The sequence below is a fragment of the Zosterops lateralis genome, assembly GCF_965231275.1.
Source record: "Zosterops lateralis genome assembly, chromosome: W".
NCBI classification, from domain to species: domain Eukaryota; kingdom Metazoa; phylum Chordata; class Aves; order Passeriformes; family Zosteropidae; genus Zosterops; species Zosterops lateralis.
Window position 1 is genome coordinate 23,796,639 of NC_139801.1, and position 16,705 is coordinate 23,813,343.

Below are 16,705 nucleotides of genomic sequence, written 5' to 3' on the forward strand. Positions count from 1 at the left end.
GCGTTGGATACCTTGTTCTGTTGTGCTCCATTTTCCTTGGTGCACTTGGAGGTCTTCTTTACAATGGTATCTGTCTTTCACACTTTTTAGCAGTCGCTGCCAGAGGCTGAGAGGTTCTTGGGTTTTCCCAATCCCCTGGTCAATGACCACATCCCGGGACAGCGATCCCAGTTGCCTGGCCTCAATTCCATCCAGAATGGTGTCATTGGCTGCAGCGTCCCAGATGCGGAGCAGCCAGGTCAGGATGGACTCGTTGGTCTGGCGGGTGAATTCCCTTCGCAGGTCACGCAACTCACCCAGGGATAGAGAGCGAGTGATGATCTCTATCTCTGTCTCTTCTGCTGGCTGCGAAGGTCCTGCTGCATCCTCGTCAGTCACTACACGGACTGATTTGCTCCTTGACTTCTTTTTCTGTGTGGTGGCAACTGCTACTGGTTTAGGTGGTTCCAGTTCAGTGACGGTTTGTGTGGAGATGCTGACAGCACCTTTGGTTCCTTTCTCCTCTGTGACAGTCTGCATAGATGTGGACACTGTTGCCTCATTTTTGGCTTCTTTCTCCTCTCCAATGGTCTGTGTAGATGAGGACACTGTTGTCTTGCCTTTGGTTCTCTTCCTTTTTGTGACGGTCTGTGTAGATGCTGATGCTGTTGTTTTGCTTCTGTTTCCCTCTTCCTCTTCCTTAAGAGCACGCTGTATCACACCAGGTAGTGTTTTGATCCTAAGCATGGTATGGGCTGTGCAGAGAAGACAAAGCAGGATTAACAACAACATCATACTCTCCTTGGTATCAAGAGGGTACTCAATATTTTCAAAAACTGCTGTGTTATGCCTGAAAAGCTGGAAAAAATCATTCTTTACTCCTCCCCACAGGGGCTGGATAAGATTGATGAGGCCCCAGATGTAGCATCCTAGACCAGAAAACGAATTGAAAACTGGGTATATATTCTGAATGCTGTTCATTGCCTCGGAGTTTATCAAGCAATGAACATAATAGACCAATAAGGCAATTTTAGTACCATACCCTGGTTGACGCAGGAGCATTAAGACCAGCAGATAGTGCCCCATGTGTGGAAAAATATAGAGAGATAGGTATAAGACACATGTAAGCATGTTGAGCATCATAGCAAACAGGTGTCTTCTTCAATACAAAACTGTAGTTCTGACTTTTCTCAGTGCCTCTGGCCCCACGTTGGGCACCAAAAAATGTTGTGGTTTGAAAGCAAAACGAATGAGAGGCTCCAAGTCAGAGATATAATTTAATAAAAAGAAAGGTAAAAAGGTAAAAATAAAATAAAATAAATGCAATAACACAAAGGACCACTGACAGAGTCAGAATACAACCTGAGCAGGATGGTGGAAGCAGTCCAGGTGAGGTGGTCTTCCTGAAGTAGTGATCCTGTAGAAAGGTCTGGTAGCTCTGCTCCTCTGGGGATCCAGTGGGTAAGGGCTGCTTGTACTGTTCCAAATCCCAGATTATATCCAGGTGAGAATGCTTGTCTCCTCCCCTTGGGTGGAGCATTTCAAAATGGGATAATGAGTGTGAAGTGGGTCCTTGATGGCCCATTACACAGACATATGTCCTGGAGGGAGTTATCTGTGAATCATGGTCAAGGCGTTGATGAGCCATTAGCAGAAGACAGGCCAACACTAGAGCTCTGCCCCACTTGGTTTAAACAGTTCATGAAGATGGTGATAGAATAAATACTTTGTGTACATCCCATACTACAACCCAGGACAATTATGTTACTGATACCAACACTGTATAGTTCATAAATAGAATTTGTAACTCTGGAAAGCATTTTTACTGCACTGTTTAGAATTTTTTCTTCATCATAACCAATTATAGAAAAACAGAAAGACTTGTGTTCTTCAAAACATTTCATCTATTTTTTTGGAATCTTGCTATTTTGAGTGTTAGTTTGTGCTATATTTCACGCTTTTACATCATCTTGCTATTCAGCGCCCCAATGCTCTTGGAGGCCAATATGTTGGACTGAAATAATAATATAATACACTTTAAAATGAAGAAGAGTGCTGGATAAGTATTCAGAGCTTTTATTCAAAGACTATTTCGCAGAATCACAGAATATTGAGTTGGAAGGCACCCACAAGGATCATCAAGTCCAACTCTTCCACAAGGATCATTGAGTCTAACTCCTGGCCCTGTGCAGGGCACCCCAAGGATCCTACTATGTGCCTGAGAGCATTGTCCAAATGCTTCTTGAACTCTGGCAGGCTTGGTGCTGTGACCACTTCCCCGGGGAGCCTGTTCCAAAGCCCAATCATCCTCTGTGTAAAGAACCTTTTCCTAATATCCAACCTAAACATGCCCTGACACAACTCCTGGCCCTTCCCTTGGGTCCTGTCACTGGTCATCACAGACAAGAGATCAGTGTCTGCCCTTCCTCTTCCCCTCACAAGGAAGCTGTAGACTGCAATGAGGTCTTCCCTCAGTTTCCTCCAGGCTGAACAGACCAAGTGACCTCAGCCGCTCCTCATATGGCTTCCCCTCACAGCCCCTCACCATCTTCATTGCCCTTCTTTGGACACTAATAGCTTTATGTCTTTCTTATATTGTGGTGACCAAAACTGCACACAATATTCAAAGTGAGACTGCACCAGGGCAGAGTAGAGCAGGATAATCACCTCCATTGAGCAGCTGGCAATGCTGTGCCTGATGCACTTCAGGACACAGTTGGCTCTCCTGGCTACTGTTGACTCATATCCTACTTGCCATCAACCAGGACCTCCAGGTGCCTTTCCATGGCACTGCTTTCCAGCCTCTTGTTCCCCAGTCTGTCTGTATATCCAGAGCTGTCCTGTCCCAAGTGCAGAATCTGGCACTTGCCCTTGTTAAACTTCATACAGCTGGTGATTGCCCAGTCCTCTAATTTGTCAATGTCTCTCTGCAGGGCCTCCCTGCCTTCAAGGGAGTCAACAGACTCTCCTAGTTCTGTATCATCTGTGAACTTGCTTAGTATCCATTTATATCCTGTGTCCAAGGCATTTATGATGATGTTGAAGAGAACTGGCCCTAAAATGGTTCCCTTATAATTTATTGTACTAAAGTGTTCATCATACTAGCTTGGGGTTGCTGCAAAACCTGTGATTGTAGAAGTGAATGTTGGAATCATGTATTTGTGGTTCAGTGCCTTGTGCCACCATGCAGGAATACAGAAATACATGCTCTGCATTTTATAGGAGCTGGTTTAGCTTTCATAAATGAGTTCTAATTTTGGAAATTGCAGGAATGTGCATAGTCAATTTGTAATAAATAAATGCTAATGCTTTCCTTCATCATCCTTTTTTTCCCATCTTACCTTTCTCCCTCCTTTATTTAATGCACTTCCTTTTTAACTTTTCACTATCACATTTTCAATTATATTAATAAAAAAAGGATAGATTTTGCAACTGAATAGAAATAAGATGCAACTGTTAGAAATAGAAAACTCCTTTTCATCATCTTCCAGCTCTTTTAATTGATGGCTGTTTGCCAGAAATAGATTTCTGCCTAATACATGGACAATAGGAGTACAATGAATGTACTGAGAAAATTCCTCCTTTTAATTGTACCATCTGCCTAACACAGGTAGAAAGGGATTGACTCAGCTAACTAGTATTTTCCTCCACTCCATTTGTGTTTTCAGTGTTGATGCACATTATGTATTGATAGTGTATGTGACTTCCATACAGATAGTACACTCAGACAAATGTAATCTTTAGTGCATAGGTAGATCAGTTCAGTTGGATGTACTGACAGGGTGGGGTCTACAGGGCAAGCACAGTAAGCTGGTTCTTGGTAGGAAAAACACTCAGTTCAATCACTCAATTTCAACATATTTATTTTGGAGTTATTTCCTTGGTTGTTTTTTTTTTTACATCAACATCCCACTACCACTCCAGATCATCTGTCCATGATTGAACTGTGTGAATTGCATACTGTTAACAGGAAGGGATTGTTTACCCCAGAGCTCTTTCTCACATAGGAACCCTTTGATTTTTATGAAGATTATCTGTTGTGAGTTACTCTTCGCAGTTAAAAAGTACTCATCCTGGACCCCCAGTACCTGTATTTCAGATTAGAAGAGAAAGAATGATTAAACACTCTCCTACTATTTACCTCGGCAAAACAATTAAGATGAAATATATAGCTGGAATTGTAGCTAAAAATGTGAGAGCTCTTGCCATGTATCCACTCTGCAGTCAGTTCTTCTTGAAATGTGTCCCTTCAAGCATGCTTCTAGTGGAAGCCTTGGTTAAAAACCTTTTTGTAAAACTATTTTGAACAAATATTTGAAGAAATCTTTAAATTTTATAGTACAAGTTGAACTTGATTTGGCCCACTTTTTTTTCTCCCCCAAGGGCATTCATGATTCAGTGTTGATTATGAGTTCAGTGGTTGTCATCTTAATCAAGTTGATAAGCACTTGCTCAAACTAATACCAGATTATTCACATAAAAATTCATGAAGATGAATGTTTTCAGTATTTGTGGTTAAAGAAATTTTGGAACAAACTGGATAAAATTATGACAATCCTAAATTATCTGTGTTAAAATAATTTTAAGTTGGTTGTGTTTCACTATTGTAATAAAAAACCTCAACATCTCAGATGACAGCAGTTAAAAGCATAGAGAATGCATGCCTTCAACTCTGTGTGCTATTTGAGAAAAACAACAATAAAAATAAGCTTAGAACCTAATTCTGGTTCAATTTTTTAAAAAAAGCTACACTAATGTATATGACATTACATATCAAGATTGTCAGATACTATAGCATTCATAATTTGTAGTGCTTAAGGAGTTAGGGAAAAATGTTCTAGAAATAAGGAGGAAAAACAATTAGTTAATTATTAGTTATGGCTTAAATAATCAGGACAATCTTAAAATTTCTTTCTATGCAGTTTAGCAGTCCTATGCACTAAATGGCTTTTTGCTTCTCCTGAACTGAACCTAATGAAAGTAAGTGTAGAGAGTTTGTTGTTTTTTGATTTTGTTTAGGTTTTTTGTTTTTGTTTGCTTAGGTTTTTTTTTGGTTGGTTGTTTTTTTTAGTGCAAACTAAAAAAAGGAAGGAAAAGAAAGTGAAGGGTATAATTAGAAGTTTCATAGGAGTTTGGGGACTTATATTTTACAATAATGAAACTTTGTATAGTTATATCACTATATAGTGCTGTCCTGCCACTGTAGTGCTGATTATTTGATTGTTGTTTAGTATGCACGTGGGTAGTAAGGTTAACCTTATCCTCATGCTGATTTTTAGGTAAATAGCAGAGCCTATATTCTTCTAAAGCAAAATTTAAATTAATCTGTGATTTTCCATAATGCCAAAAATAAAAGAAATATACATGAGAAAGCAAGAAGTAAAACATTTATATGTGGCCTTTATTCAAATAAAGTATTGCAAATTGTTTCAAACTGTCTGTATAGGTCAAGGAAAATGTATGGCCTACCAACATTTGCTCTAATGTTTCTATTTTACTTATTGTTAGTCTTGTGGTGCTTAATCATATGGATATATGCTTATTAGATGGCACACATCTATGGAAGTAGACTGCAGAAGAACTTGAAAAATAGTTGATACTATTCTTGTACTGTTTTACTAAAATTTTTGCAAAAAATCATCTAGTGCTCTGTCCCACCCGGGAACATCCTCTCTGGAGTCAGGAGCTCTGTCAGCATCTCTTGGTCTGCCAAGATTCCAAGTTTATGGGTGTGTGCTACTCCAAGAGGAAAGGAAGCTTCCTATTTTCTGTACCTTGGTCTTATGTGGTACAAAACATAGAATCATAGAATTGTAGAATCATTAAGGTTGGAAAAGTCCTCTAAGATAATCAAGTCCATCCGTTAAACCAGCACTGCCGTGTTCACCATTAAACCATATCCCCAAATGCCACATCCACATGCCTTTTCAACACTTTAAGGAATGGTGATTCTACCACTTCCCTGGGCAGCCTATTCCAATGCCTGACCACCCTTATGGTGAAGAAATTTTTCCTAATATCCAATCTAAATCTCCTCTGATGCAACTTGAGGCCACTTCCTCTTGTCCTGTTACTTGTTACCTGGGAGAAAAGACTGACTCCCACCTCGCTACAACCTCCTTTCAGGTACTTGTAGAGTGATAAAGTAATTCCTGAGCCTCCTTTGCTTCAGACTAAACAACCCCAGCTCCCTCAGCTGCTCCTCGTAAGACTTATGTTCTAGACCCTTCACCAGCTTCATTGACCTTTGGACATGCTCCAGTGAGGCCAAGATGATTTTTTGCCTTTTCTTCTATATATCTTTTATGCAACTTTTATGTATCCTCAGTATTCTTAGCATGCATACTTGTAATTCCTTAAGTCGTATAACTTAGGATAGCCCTAGTGTTTTGTTAGGCCAGGAGACCAAACATCCTGAAGGCCTCATAGTAGGAGGCCAGAAAACCCTACACTATCTTGGGAAACCAAGGTCCCCTCTAGAACATGTCCTGTAAACTAAAGATTTGGCACATCCAGGGGAGAATTCCTCAGATGGGGGAATATCACATCATTCATCCAGGCCTCCCATTGGGGCATCCTTGTTAGATATGCTAATTTGTAAGGTCTATAAATTGTATATGTGATCTATCATGTGGGTGCATTGGGACGCATTCCACATTGGCGAAGTGGTACACCAATAAAGATCCTTATTAAAATACCAAGGTAAAACCCCTTATCCCTTAACTGTGTCTGGCTCTCAATTTTTAAGACCATGAAAAGGCATCACCAGCACCTCAACATCCATCTGGTAGTGAGTAGCTCAGAACTGAACATAGTACTTAAAGTGGGGCCTCACCAGTGCTGAATACTGAGGGACAATCACTTCCCTAGTCCTGCTGGCCACACTATTTTTGATGCAGGCCAGGATGACATTGGCCTTCTTGGCCACCTGGGCACATGCTGGCTCATGTTCAGCATGCTGTCAACCAACACTCCCATGTCCTTTTCTGCCAAGCAACTTTCCAGTCACTTCTCCCCAAGCCTGTAGCATTGCATGGGGTTGTTGTGACCCAAGTATGGGATGCAGCACTTGGTCTTGCTGAACCTCATACTGTTGGTCTTGGCCACCTACCCAGTCTGTCCAGATCCCTCTGCAGAGCCTTCCTACTGTCTAGCAGATCAACACTCCTGCCCAACTTAGTGTCCTCTGCAAACTTCCTGAGGGTGCACTCAATCCTCTCACCCAGATCATTGATAAAGATATTAAAAAGGACTGGCCCTAATACTGAGCCCTGGGGAACACCGCTAGTGACCAGTCGCCAGTTGGTCACACCCTTTTTTTGCCCTGCAGCATGTCATAGTGTTTATTATCTTTGTGTCTGGTGCAACTTAAAAGTAAACAAGAAATCAGGAAAATTCAAAGCACTGATTTTAGTGTAGAAAGGAATTTCTGATTTATTCAGCTACTCTGTAAACTTTCTCTGAGCCTAATTAAAAATAAAAAACAAAATATCATAGGTTTAGACATTACTTTTTTTCTCTTGTTTTTACACTGTTTTCTAATTGTCCTGGTTTAGGGCAAATTTGGGAGGAAACCTCTGAATGGGGTTCCTCAGGAGGGCAAACCCAATTGGTCCCTCCCCACCCCACCCCCACCCCCCCCCCAGCCAGTCCGGGAAAAGAACTTTCTTGGAGAAAAGTAGAAAAAACTATTTATTTAACAAACAAACTGCCCACAAGCATAAGAAATGAATAATATGAAACAATAAAACCTCTCGTTGCTCCGAAGAGAGATGGCAAAACTGAGAGAAGTCCTTGCCGTGAGTAGCTCAGCTCTCTTAGTCTCTTATCAGTCCCAGTCCCTTTGGCACTGGAAAATGCCGAGGTCCAGGCCCCGGTGGGCCACAGCTGCAGCTCCTGGTGCTCCTCTGGGTTTTTCAGTCCAGAGCAGATTTAAACAGTCCCAAGAAAAAAGGAAAAAAAAAAAAAACAGTCTAGGAAGCTTTTTTTTGCCCCAGCTAGCTAGACTAACTTAAAGGAAAAAAACTCTAGCCGCTGTCCATGCGTTTGATGAACACACACTCTCCAAGGACGAAGGAGTGCAGAGGAGTGAATAGTTTTCCAAAACAAACTATGCGCTTCTTCTTTCTCTGCTCGCTTCCAGAACCAGTCTTAAAGGTACAGAACACACAGAACAGACGATTGGGGATACAAGCATCATAGTCACCCTAGGACACTAATATAAAAGTATTACAGGTAGAGTTTAATGATACATTTTGAACTCAAGTAATTCGCAGACCAAAGTGACAAGATATTTTGTTTACATCTTTATTTATTGTTTTCCTGTAGTACCCACAAGTCATGGGTTAGGAGTCATTATTCTAATGATTTTACAGACAGTGAACAGTAGCAACAAAAATATTCTTTATTGCAAACTTAAATTTTTATATTATGTGTCTGGAATTCTTTTTCAAAGATCATATGCTATTTTTCCTACTCAAAATTAGAACATAAAATGGGAAAGGATGACAAATTCTTTTTTAGGCAATTTTGATACTGTATTGACCTTTTTCAATAACCGCAGGATGATTAGCATTGTACTAAGCCTCCTTCCATCAATTCAGAATGCATTTTATTAATTTATATAAAATTTTTCAGTGTAGCACACAATGCCTCTTTCTGTTTAGCCTAATACATTCTGTGCTTCAGAGTTGCTCCAAGGAAGCAACTACCTCTCCACAATCCTCTTCCAAATTAGTTCTCTCTGCTATGTAAAAGCACTTTCCTACCTTGGACTGATTCTCAGAAATTTATGATTCCTGATACATTAAAGAACACATTGCCCATCTATTACTTTGTCAAGACACTGAAATACAGCCTACTCTCCTTGAATGTTGCACCTGTTTCAATTATGTCCAGGTTTGCAGAAATCTCTTCTTTTTCATTTGATATTGATTTACTAGGTCCAAGTGATGCCTTAGGATTTTGTTTTTATATTTTTCAGATCCTGTACTACTTTAGTGTATAACTCTAAAACTCCATGGCCTGTAATCTACTCTTCCCCCCTTTTATTCACAAAAAAAATTCCTTTCTTGGCCTGAACCTCAAGGACACCTTGTTATCTCAGCCCCAAAGAGATGTAAACAACAGTGAATTGGGGAAGGCCACCTTGGAGTAAATGACTTCATTACCTGAAACTGTAATTGGAGGATTAACCCCTGATACATAAATGGACCAAACTTATAACTATATGAAAAACTTGTGACTGTCGTCCATCTTGGTGTAGCCCCTTGGAGGCTTTTGACTGCCCAAGGTGTACCTATTGAAGGCTTTCAATAAATACATGCTTTTATTCTCTTAATTTTGTCTAATCTCTGTTTCGGTAGCCACTCCAAGGCATCACAAGGAATAAGAAAAGAAGGGAAAAGATAGATAAAGATTTCCTCCAAAGCTGCATATCTTCCTATACAACCCAGTAAGGCAAGGCATTTGCATATACTACAGTTGTAGATTACAGGTCATCAAGGTCTGAATCTGTAAATGACTCATGACTTTGACTAGCATAAATAATTGTTTATTCTAAAAGCAAGAGCTACATTGTCAAGAAATTAATTACTGGGGTGTTAATCCTCTCAATACAGGAGAGAAAAAGTCATGATGATGACTTTTTGTACTGACTTCCATTCAGCTCCCAGACTGCTTGGATCTGATCTCTTGCCATTGATGTATATGCAATCTATGTGAATTATACCATGCAGACCTAGAATCATACAATGGCTTGGGTTGGAAAGGACCTTAAAGATCATTTAGTTCCAATCCCCCTGCCATGGGCAGGGTCACCTCCCACTAGACCAGGTTGCTCAGAGCCCCATCCAGCCTGGCCTTGAACACTTCCAAGAATGGGGTATCCACAACTCTGGAAAAGCTGTTACAGTACCTCACCACCCTCACACGGTAAAGAATTTCTTCCTACTATCTAATCTGAACCTACCCTCCTTCAGTTCAAAGCCATTCCCCCTTGTCCTATCACTACATGTTCTTATAGAAAGTCCCTGTCCAGCTTTCTTGTAGGCCCCCTTTAGGTACTGGAAGGCTGCTGTAAAGTTCTTCTTGGAGCCTTCTGCAGGCTGAAAAACCCCAACTCTCTCAGCCTGTCTTCAGGCTTCACTGTGGTTGATGATTTAGTTATTGGCAGGCCAAGCGCTACAATATTTCTTCCAGTTTTGGGAAATCTTGTTACAAAACAGAAAATATCTGCTAAGATTTGTTTTCCCATGTGTTAAAAATGGGCGGGAGACAATGTTTTTTTCTTAAAATGCCTTTATTGATCAGGTCTCAAAGGGGTAGCTCGAGGGATGGTTTGAGCCCTCGCTGCTCTTCCTGGTTCACCTTTGAGGAGGAGGTGCAATTCGGCTTTGCAGCTTTCGTCACTGCAGAGCCGGGAGCCCGCCCTCACAGGTGTTCCCAGAGCTCACTCAGGCCCACCTGCTCCAGGGATATCCTTCCCTTCTTGGGCACCCTTTAAGTTACAACGAGATACAAAAAACTGTTTACTAACACTTTAGGGCATAGCCAGGTCAGTACTGTCTTTTGTGGGTCCCGATTTTGCATCGGTTTGTCTCGGCTGGGGATTTTTGGTGCCGATTATGTTCTGGCTTACAGCGGGGCTTTATGGGTGTTCTACTGATTTCCATGCCAGCAGGAAATGCTGACGGGGTGCACACGGGCAAAAATGCAGACGGGGCGCACGTGGCACTGGCAGTGCTGGAGAACTCGCACGGCGACAGTGCGGTGGCGGGGGCTGATTTGCAGCCGCGGCGGCGGGGGGGGCACGGGGCTGTGCCCATGGCAGTAGTATTGGCGGCGGGGGCGGCGGTGGCCCGGGGCTCACGCGGTGCCTCTGAGAACGCTGGCTTGTTGTAGGGCGAAGAACAACGCGGCTGTGCCCTGTCCCCCTCCAAGGCGGCGGCAGTGACTTGGGTGGCCCCTCCGCCGCCTCCTTCCCGCGGGGAGCGGGGCCGTCAGTTTTCAAAATGCAAACGTGCTCCCTGCCTTGGCAGGGAAACCACGGAGGTGGCCCCCACTGCCACACTACAGGGGTTTATAATTACAAACTATTTGAAACATTAATACACTTATTACACAACAATTAAGAGGATTTTAACACTTCAAACTTTTAACATATAACCAGGAATCTTTTTAACTTTATTTCTTTCACCATGTAAGAGAGATTCTTTAATTGGGCATCTTAAAATCAATTGGTCCACATAGACCATTGATATGAAACAACCTTGCCTGTTAAAAATGGGCGGAGATAATATTTTTCTCCTTAAAATGCCTTTATTAATCAGCTCTTACAAGGGTGTCTCGAGGGATGGTCAGCCCTTCCGGGTTCACCTTGAGGAAGAGGGTCTTGTTCGGCTTTGCAGGCTCAAGTTGCTGCAGAGTCGGGAGCCCCGCCCTCGTCGGGGGTCGTAGGAGTTCACTTTTCATCGGGTTGGTCTGGGGTCTGCTTTCTCTTGGGTACTTTTTAGGTTACAGTGAGTTACAAAAAATTGTTCATTAATACTTTAGGGTATACACGGTTTAGTACTGTCCTTTGTGGGTTCAAATTTTACATTGCTTTGTTTTGGTAGGGGATTTTTGGTGTTAAAAGCGTCCCAGGGTACACCGGGACTTCTAAATTTGCATGTTGGTGGCCGGGGTCGCCTGAGGGGGGGGGGGTCACGTGTGTGCTGCAGTGGGGGTTGCTGGGTCTCTCTCAGTGGCGGCGCTGCAGAGGAGGCACAGGGCGGCTCGCAGCTTGCCGTGGCCCAGGCGGCGGTGGGGTCTCATGGCGGCGGCGGTGGCTGGCGGCCGTGAGGCTCCTATGGTGGGCGGGTTTACTCCGGCGTGCCGCGACTTCGGGAGTGGCGGCGGTGGGCGGCCGTGGCGACGGCGGTGGCCACGGCAGCCGCGCAGCGGTGGGAGGGGCTTGCCGTGGAGGAGCGGCAGGCTCCCCCCCCGGCCCCAACGGTGGACGAGCCCCGGGAGCCGGGAGCAGCGGCGGCCGGCACGGGCAGCGGCTTTCGCTTTCGGTTCCTCCGACTGCTTGGGGGGGGTGCTGCACGCTGGCAAGTGCGGGGGATTTTTTTTTTCTTTTCCGGCTGCTCGGGGGGAGGCTGCTGGCCTTCAAAGAGCCCCCCCCTTTGCCCACAAAGATGGCTTTCCATTGTCACACTACAGGAACTTACAATTACAAACATCTATAACATTAATACACTTATTATACAATAACCAAGGGTTTTAACACTTTAAATTTTTAACATATACTTAGGAATTTTCTCATTTTTATTCCTCTCATTGCCTACTGCATCTGAAGCATATTGCTGTCTTCTGTAGATCAGAATACTTTTTAAAAATAGACTGCATTTGTGTATGTCTCTCATAATTTTTAGTAGGTTAGAAAGCTGTCACCAAAACTGCAGGAAAAACAAAAAACTCTCCTACGAAATCTTTTCAGTGTTAGAGAATCAAGGCATCACTTTATTCTGGCCTCTAATGCTAAACTCTGCCTCCTATCCCTGTAACTAGGTCACTACTGTTGTAAGATTCCAAAAGGTTGGTGCATCTATGGAGACAATATGGGAACAGATCCATTTTTCTGTCCTGCCTAGTCACTGAGGAACATCAGCGCTTTCAAAAAATTAGATAATAGGTAGAAAACTGGCACTATGAAACTGTCATGGTTTAGGAATGGTACTCTGCAATTTAGTTCTCTTAACAAGACTTTCCAAACCACACTGCCGCTTGGTTATTCCTCCTACCCCCTCTTCCACCCCCCCTCCCTGCGAGTGACCAGGGTTAGGCCAGAGACGAGAATTGGAGGCACCAAAGGCAAAGATCACAGGGTGAGATAAGAACAATTTATTGTAAATGGCAATGAGATTGATGCCTTAAGTTTTAGCTTTCATATTTTCCACATTCTTTACTGCCTTAGTTTGTGACTCTAAACTTCATATAAAGTGTTAGCAAGTTCTCTTCACAGGGTAGTTAGACAAAACAATCCTTTTCCAGCCTGAGTACCAAGGACACCGTTGCAGCTTCAGGCCCAAAAAGGTATAAACAACGGTGAATTGAGAAGAACAATCTGGGAGAATGGGACTTCATAACCTGAAGCTGTAATTGGACAATTAACTCCATTATGTAAATGGACCAAAACTTATAAAACTGTAAAAACTCGTGACTGGTCATCCATCTGTGTCCATCTTGGGTCCATCTTGAGTAGAGCCATGGCTGGGCTCTTGTACTGCCCAAGGTGTATCCTTTCAAGGCCTTTTAATAAATACCTACTTTATTCCTTTAACTCTGTCCAGCCTCTGTTCCAGGTAGCCTCTTAAGGCATCAAGATAAGAAAACTAACAGCAACAACATCAATAACAAAGTTATACAAAAAGATAATGGTTCACATGCAAAAATGCTCACCACAGAGCCAGATCCAACCTGACTGCAGCCATGTTTTTCCAACTGGAAGGAACTCTTTTTCCCTGGAAGCGAGACAGTCCCTTCCCCTTACCCCTGGCAATCACATAAGGTGTTATTGAATAACATAATGTCTTGGCTATGTCCCTTCCCACTGATCTGGGCCAGAACCAGGGCAGAACCTTAGAGATTAAAAAATAGATTTCTTTTAAAATGCAATCAGGAGGAAAATAATATTGCCAGAATGACCAGTATAAAAATATAATTATCTTCAAGCTCAGAAATAGTTTTTAACATTGTCAATAATTTTCTGAAGGGAATTATGAAGAAGGACAAGATAGCTATTTTGGTATCATCTAACACCGATTTCCTGGTTTCAGAAACATAAAATCTCTGTTAGAAAATACCTCTAAGGGTATTCCTGGAAATTTCAGTTTTCTTTTTCTGGGATTATTCTTTTTAATACCTGTAGAAATCAAGGAATAAACTCTTAAAAATTGATGTGATTTGCTAAAGATAATTGGATGAATGTTTCTATAACATCTGTGGCAAATAATGTGCAAATTGTTACATGTATTCTTATATCTTCAGAAGGACATAGAAAATGTTCTTTGACTGCTGATGTCAAGTGTATCAGGCTGTAAAGTAAGATCATCTAGATTTTGTTTGCAGAACATTACAGCTTAACTAGTAATTGCATTTTAATTACCAATTTGAATTTGGTGGTACTCGAAGAATCCTTTTTGTTTGTTTCACTGCTTTGATAGCAGGTGTTGGTGTTCCAAAAGAAAGGAATCTCAGATGGTACATTTTTTTAAAGGGTGGTAGCCTTAATGTTTTGTTTCAAGTAATGTCTATTTTTGGGTACAGCAAAAAGTATCAGTGAAGACTAAGAAGTACTAGATAAAGTTTATACTGCAGAAACTGGATGAATGATGACTCTTCAGATTTTTCATGCAAGCAATTTGAGTGGTAACATCAAAAGTTATGTTCCAAGATTGATATGATATTAGTGGAAGGAAACTAAACCCAGTATTTAGCAGTTGTAGCACCACACATCATGCATGGTTGAATCTTTTTCTGCATTAAATTTATGCTTTTGCATCTCATTAGGCTTCAGTAGAATTACGTTTGACTTTTATCAGAGCAAATGAGAAAACAAGCCAATAGATGAGATCCTGGTTTTAAATCTCTCTCTTTTTGACCAAAAATTAGAAGCCAGTAAAAGATACCAACTAAGACTAGGAGAAAGAAAAATTGCAATCTACAGCAAAGTGTAGTACCTCTGGGGAACAAGACACCATAGCCTAGATGTAGCATAAAGACTTGAAATGTGTGAAGGGTTATTACTTTTTCTTTTTTAAGAAAAGCAGCATTGTTGTGAAGAGCTGTATGTCAGTAGGGTACAAGTAGTCATGAGTCTACCCATGTCTACCCAGGGAACCAGAAACAGTTTTCATTGAGGAAAGAATGTTTCTTTTAAAAGGCTGAATTCTATTTCCAATGTATACACATTATTGGTATATACTGAACTTCATTTCAGAGGTTTTGCCACATAGAGCAAAGTCATATTAGTTCTAGGGCAGGACAAATAAAACTATTAAAAATCTTTATTTTTTTTTTTAGTAATTATATTTCTAAAGTAAGAACTGAATAAAGTAATTACCTTTTATGATGCTCTTGATGTATAATATTTGAGCATCTGCCAATTATGATGAATTGCCCATGGAAGCTTAAGACCAACTTTTGAATACTGAGTCAGTCTTTTACCTCTGTTAGCATTTTAATATCAGCTGGCCATACTTTCAGAGCTCAAGGACAATAAAAGAAATAATATCTGAATATATTGTTGTATCAGTTTGTTACAAGTAGTGAGCAAATACTTGGGGTATCATTCTTTTGGAAGACTATAAAGCCAACTGAATACATAACTGGGCTTGAGTAAAAAATACAAAATCTTTTGGGAAAAAATATATCTTCCTGTTTCACAAGAGTATGGGCTTGTGATTAGTGGAATGCCATTTTTTAAAAAAAATTGCTATCAGATAGTAGAAACCCTTCATGATCTGTCCAGTTTTGGGATGGGTGAACATGATGTTCCAGAAGAAAATATACTTTGTTAGAACTTGGAGACTTGAGTTCTTATAATAGAGAGCATATGTTCTCCATATCTCAAACATTTTTCAGATTGAACTTGGGGTTCTTGATTTCCCCATGAGTAGACAATAGTTGCAGGTATAAACTTTTATTAAGTAACGAGTAGTAGCATTCTTCTGGATTGTCTAAAAAGAGGGGTGACAGGTCATATGTGTGTAACCAGGATAAATTACTTTAAAAATAACAAACCCAGTCCTTACTGTATGCACTTACCTGATTTAAAATGCAAAGGGGTCTGTGTCCTTACTGAAATGAGTCTAGTCTAAATTGTAGACTAAATTTGAGAATAGAATCCCTTGTGTTTTTGTTTGCTAAGTTTTCATCTGTTCTTTTTCTCTCTTAGTGTATGTACATATAAATGAATCTCTTTAAAAGACAAGTTTTCTCCTTCCTTCCCAATCTTTCTGCTCCCATCAGTCTAACTCTGCCAAGTTGCTTAATAGGTTATCATTTAAAAAGCAAGTATATTATATGCCCTAAAATTGGACCTGAAAAATGAAAGCTTTCTTAAAAATTAGTTTAATTAAATATAAATTTTCATGTGACCATTTCAGCTAAATAATACTGGATTAGGATAAGCTTATTCTGAAATAATGACCCATATACTCATTTATTAATTCACCTTGTCTCATATCATCCCTGTTACTATTTTTCTTAGTTTGAACACACCTTACTTAACATCAGTCATTTATAACCTCACATTGGTAAGACAGCCAGTCTGAAAAATTATTCCTGTTAATCACATTCACAATATATGAACTATTTGTAAACATAGAGAATGAAATAAATTTGTTTTCTTTGTTTCAAATTAGGCTCATGCACAGTTAGTACGAGAAGTCGATGTAGAGAAGGTGTCAACTTTTGAGAACCCCTATGTAGATGCACTGAGAAGTTTATGGAATGATCCTGGAATCCAGGAATGTTATGATAGACGACGAGAATATCAGTTATCAGATTCAACAAAATAGTAAGTATATAGTGGTTACAAACAACTGTATCTTATTTTCTGTTCTTTGTAACAAATTAATTCTTACTTTTTATCTTTGTATACTATATTTTTGTGTACTTACATGTACAGCTTTTGTGTGTGCATCTACAAGTATCTGTGTGTGCATACATATTTATCGGC

General features: G+C 40.8%; 1 protein-coding gene across 3 annotated transcripts in view; it reads left to right on the plus strand.

The window, feature by feature from the left end:
- Window positions 1–16,705, plus strand: part of LOC310922098 (guanine nucleotide-binding protein G(q) subunit alpha) — a 222,724-nt gene that overhangs the window by 115,894 nt on the left and 90,125 nt on the right. For all 3 annotated transcript variants that reach the window (XM_083882438.1, XM_083882439.1, XM_083882440.1), the window contains one exon: window positions 16,389–16,543. In XM_083882438.1, coding sequence (XP_083738564.1) covers window positions 16,389–16,543 — 155 coding nt within the window. The remainder of the gene's footprint in view (window positions 1–16,388; window positions 16,544–16,705) is intronic.